The 3,757-nt window shown below is 46.0% G+C and overlaps 1 protein-coding gene across 2 annotated transcripts in view; it reads left to right on the top strand.

The window, feature by feature from the left end:
- The first annotated feature begins 2,703 nt into the window (after positions 1 to 2,703).
- GLRA1 (glycine receptor, alpha 1) overlaps positions 2,704 to 3,757 on the top strand; it is a 63,912-nt gene continuing 62,858 nt past the window's right edge. For both annotated transcript variants that reach the window (XM_005870511.2, XM_005870510.2), the window contains exon 1: positions 2,704 to 3,634. In XM_005870511.2, the coding sequence (XP_005870573.1) occupies positions 3,579 to 3,634 (56 nt within the window). In that variant the 5' untranslated portion in view covers positions 2,704 to 3,578. The remainder of the gene's footprint in view (positions 3,635 to 3,757) is intronic.

The following is a 3,757-nucleotide window of genomic DNA, read 5'->3' as shown; positions in this document are numbered from 1 at the left end:
CTTTACCTACTTTGTCCCACTGCCTAGAATAGTGCCTGACATAGTAAGTGCTCAATAAATGTCTGTTGAAAGAATGAATCTCTTCTAATAATAAAATAAGTCTCAGTGTGTGTCAAAATTTATTCCTACCTAGAAGGATTCAAATCTGGCTACTGGGACTATGAGGGACCAGTCCAGTATTGGAATTAAGCTACACAGAATACTTGCCAATAGAAATGGACCATCAGCAGAAACCAGTCCATTCCCTTCCATTTGGGTTTCTGTTTCATAGCATGGTAGTTTCACAATAAGATGAGACCTGAACACCATTTCTTTTATGCAGCTTCATGTGGTGCAAAGAGTAGGCATTACTGTCCTCATTTGGCTTAGGCCCAGAAAGTTTGGTCATTTATCCCATATCATCCAGCCTTTTTGAGGCAGAGATACAATAAGAACTTAAGTCCCTGACCTCCAAGCCTACAGTTGTTTATTTTCAATAGTGACCTACACAAGACAGGAAGATCTGGGTGTACTCTTTACAGGCAAAAGAAATATGCGTGATATGGGGTAAAAAGTGTAGATTCATAACCATGAGGAGCTTTTCCCACTGAACCTCTGAAGGGTTTGCATGTTCCAGGGGTTCAAAGTATTATTTCTCTTACATATTGTCATATCCCCGATGCTTGGTACATGCTCAGTTCATGTGTACTGATTCAATAAAAGTAGGAGCCTACTAGATAATAATTATTCTCGGGTGATAATTACTCTCACCTCCTGCAGAGGCCACAGCCTCAGAGACATTCACACCCACAAAGAGCAACACCACACACACACACACACACACACACACACACACACACAGCAACCCTTGAAGGAGAAAAAAAAAGAAAAAGTAACTTCTACACACTGTATTCACATCTGCCTGCACAGGTGCTTCCTAACCAGATGAGGAGCAAGGACAGAGTTGCCAGCTCACAGTTTGTTTTGGTACCTCAAGGGGTACAATGCACCCCAGTTGTGAGTATGCGAAACAGAGTTTATTCTGGTGTTATTATTTATTAATTATTGTATTTTTCCATACAAACAACTATAAACCTACCCTGTATGCTTCTGTGGACAGACACCCATTTACAAACACAAATGCACATATGCACTTAACATTCACTTCAGAATTAGGCATTTTACAAATCATAAATCAATTTATGTAGACAGAAATATACAAGCTTGTCTGACCCAAGCATACTCACAAATGTAAAAACACAAGTACACAAACACATTCATGAAGATAATGTTTACCTCAAGGTATGACTGTAAAAGTAAATGAGATTATGTGAAGTGCACAATAATACCTGGCACATACAAGGCATGCTAATAAAGGTTAGTGATCAATAGATACATGATCTAAATTTGTATCAGACTTATATGAATACCCACCTTCCAAGCAACATTTTCTTTCCAGTCACTATTCAGGACCTCATGGAAATTCTAAGTAGCTCATTACTTTCTGGTGTGCAGGAGCCAATAAAAAAAGGAAGGAATGTGGGGTGTGCTATCATCCTAGGGGCGGGGAGGAGGCTGGTGAACAAAGCTTTCCTGATTGTGTTTTTTTCCTGGGGAGAAGGCCTGGACTTGGAGGGAGCTGAACTGTTATGAATTATTCTAGAGAGAACCAGCCTCCAAAAACTCAAAAGAAGGAGTCCCTAGAGTTACTGGAGGGAGACTCGGTAGGCTGGGAGGGAGAGACCCCACAGTCCCAATCCATTCAAATCAGCCAGAAAACCCTCAGAGGCCAGCAATCCATTAGAGCCCGGTAGCTTGGAGAAAATCTGATTAACTCCACCTCCCCAGCTGAGCTCTAGAGTGAAATGTATAGCTGGTTTCTGACACTCAAATAAGGTGGGAAAACAGAAGCAGGAGGAAGAAAAAGCAATGGGATGAGAGTGGTAAGCACTGAATACCTGTATGTACTGCTTGGCCCTGCCATTATTTTGGAGCAAACCACAGCTCCCTGTGGCTCTGGTTCCCCAGCTTATAAGATGTAAATGAAACTGTCTCCTGCCTAGCTGGAAGATGGCATATCTTCCTTGTCTCCCAAAAGGGTGTGAGCATGAAGCCAGGACTGCTCCCTCTTGATCCTGGAAATTGCTCAAGGAATTTCCCCTGTTTTCCTGCTGCCGTGGCCCTGGGGGAGGGAGGGGGCGGGGGTGCCTTCTTTTATCGACTAGGCTTCTTTTTGAAACCTCTCTCTCTTTTTTCCTGGGGCCAAATATTATAACTTCAGAGCTCTAAAGAAACTCAAGGACCTGATTCAATTCTTCCCATTTAAGATGAAAAAAATGAGCCCAGAAGTATGTCTGAACTGGGGCCCATGGATTTGTTTTATTCACATACAACTACATTCTTTAAAAAACAAGACATTGTTTTGAGAGACCTGGAGAGATTAACTCCATAACTTCCTCTACCCCACCGCCCCCATGCAAAGGAGAGGGAAGATGGAATCTCTTCCAGCACTCTAAGCGTTAAACTCAACCCAGAGTCTAACACGCGATTGGCCAAGCACTGGAAAAAGATCTGGTTTTTGCAGCCATTGGCCAATGAGCATCTCCAGTGGGAGGGTTTGAAGATACTAAGTAGTTTTCCCCCCTTTTTTTCTCTCTCTCTCTCCACCCCTCCCCTCGTATCCCTTTCTCTCTAAAATCAATAAAAACATGTCCTGTGCCCCAACGCCGCCAGTTTGTTAAATTAATGCAGTAAGAAAGTCTGAAGATCTGAAGGAGTCCCGGCAAAAGGAAGATGGGCGAGCTCAGAAAACCAAGATGCATCTGAAGCCTAAGGTTCCTGAGCCCCGCGGAGTCGCCATGGACCCTGGCAGCCCCCGAAACTTGCCCTAAGCTCCCTCACATCTGCAGCCCCGAGCAATGGGACACCTTTCCTGCAGTGATCATAACTTATTCGTCGGGGGCCAGAGAACAGGAATCGCAAGGCGACAGCAGACCGACACGCAGGCAGGGGAACGAGATTCCGGGACTCGGTCGCGATGCGCCAGCCTGGCATATTCTCTGGGATTTAACTGAAGGCAGCACCGCCAATCGCTTCCCCTCGCCCCTAACCCCCTCAGCATTAAGCCCTACTCTCACTACCCAAGATGCTTGCCCCATCTAACCGTCCGCGGCCAGCGCTCTGATCTCTACAGAAGATTTTTTTTCTTGCATGAAGCTGGCCATTTAAACAGAAAAACGGGTAAAAAAGAAAATATACCCACCCCCAAACGTGCCTCCCCAGCGCCGCAGGGAGCCAACAGACACGCTGGAGTTTAACAAGCAGCAATACTCTCCGCGCTCTCCAAAATCAGGGCTGGACGCTCTCCGTGGTGCTGAACAGCTTCGCGGCGGCGGCGGCGGCGGCGGCGGCGGCTGTCCGTGGTACCTATAGCCCCCTCGCTCCAATTTCCCCTGGGGCTTTCCCTCCGCGCCCATTTCCCACCTCCCCTCGTCATCTGGATTATTTTTTCAATAGCGCTCGCTGGTTTTGTAAGTACCAATTTGAAACATTTTTTTTGGCCCCATAACTCGTGGACTACAAAGCACAAGGACCTGAAAATGTACAGCTTCAATACTCTTCGACTCTACCTTTGGGAGACCATTGTATTCTTCAGGTATGCAATTTTCTACTGACCACATCGCTCTGATGAAAATGGGGGAAAGGAGCACGGAGGCTGACTCTGTCCGTGATCCCCTCATTGGGGTGGGGGGATGCCGTACCCCGCTGCAATCGGGTC

This window comes from Myotis brandtii, unplaced genomic scaffold, assembly GCF_000412655.1.
Source record: "Myotis brandtii unplaced genomic scaffold, ASM41265v1 scaffold32, whole genome shotgun sequence".
NCBI classification, from domain to species: Eukaryota; Metazoa; Chordata; class Mammalia; order Chiroptera; family Vespertilionidae; genus Myotis; species Myotis brandtii.
Note: the sequence above shows the minus strand (reverse complement) of the source record. Positions and strands in the feature narration are given on the sequence as shown.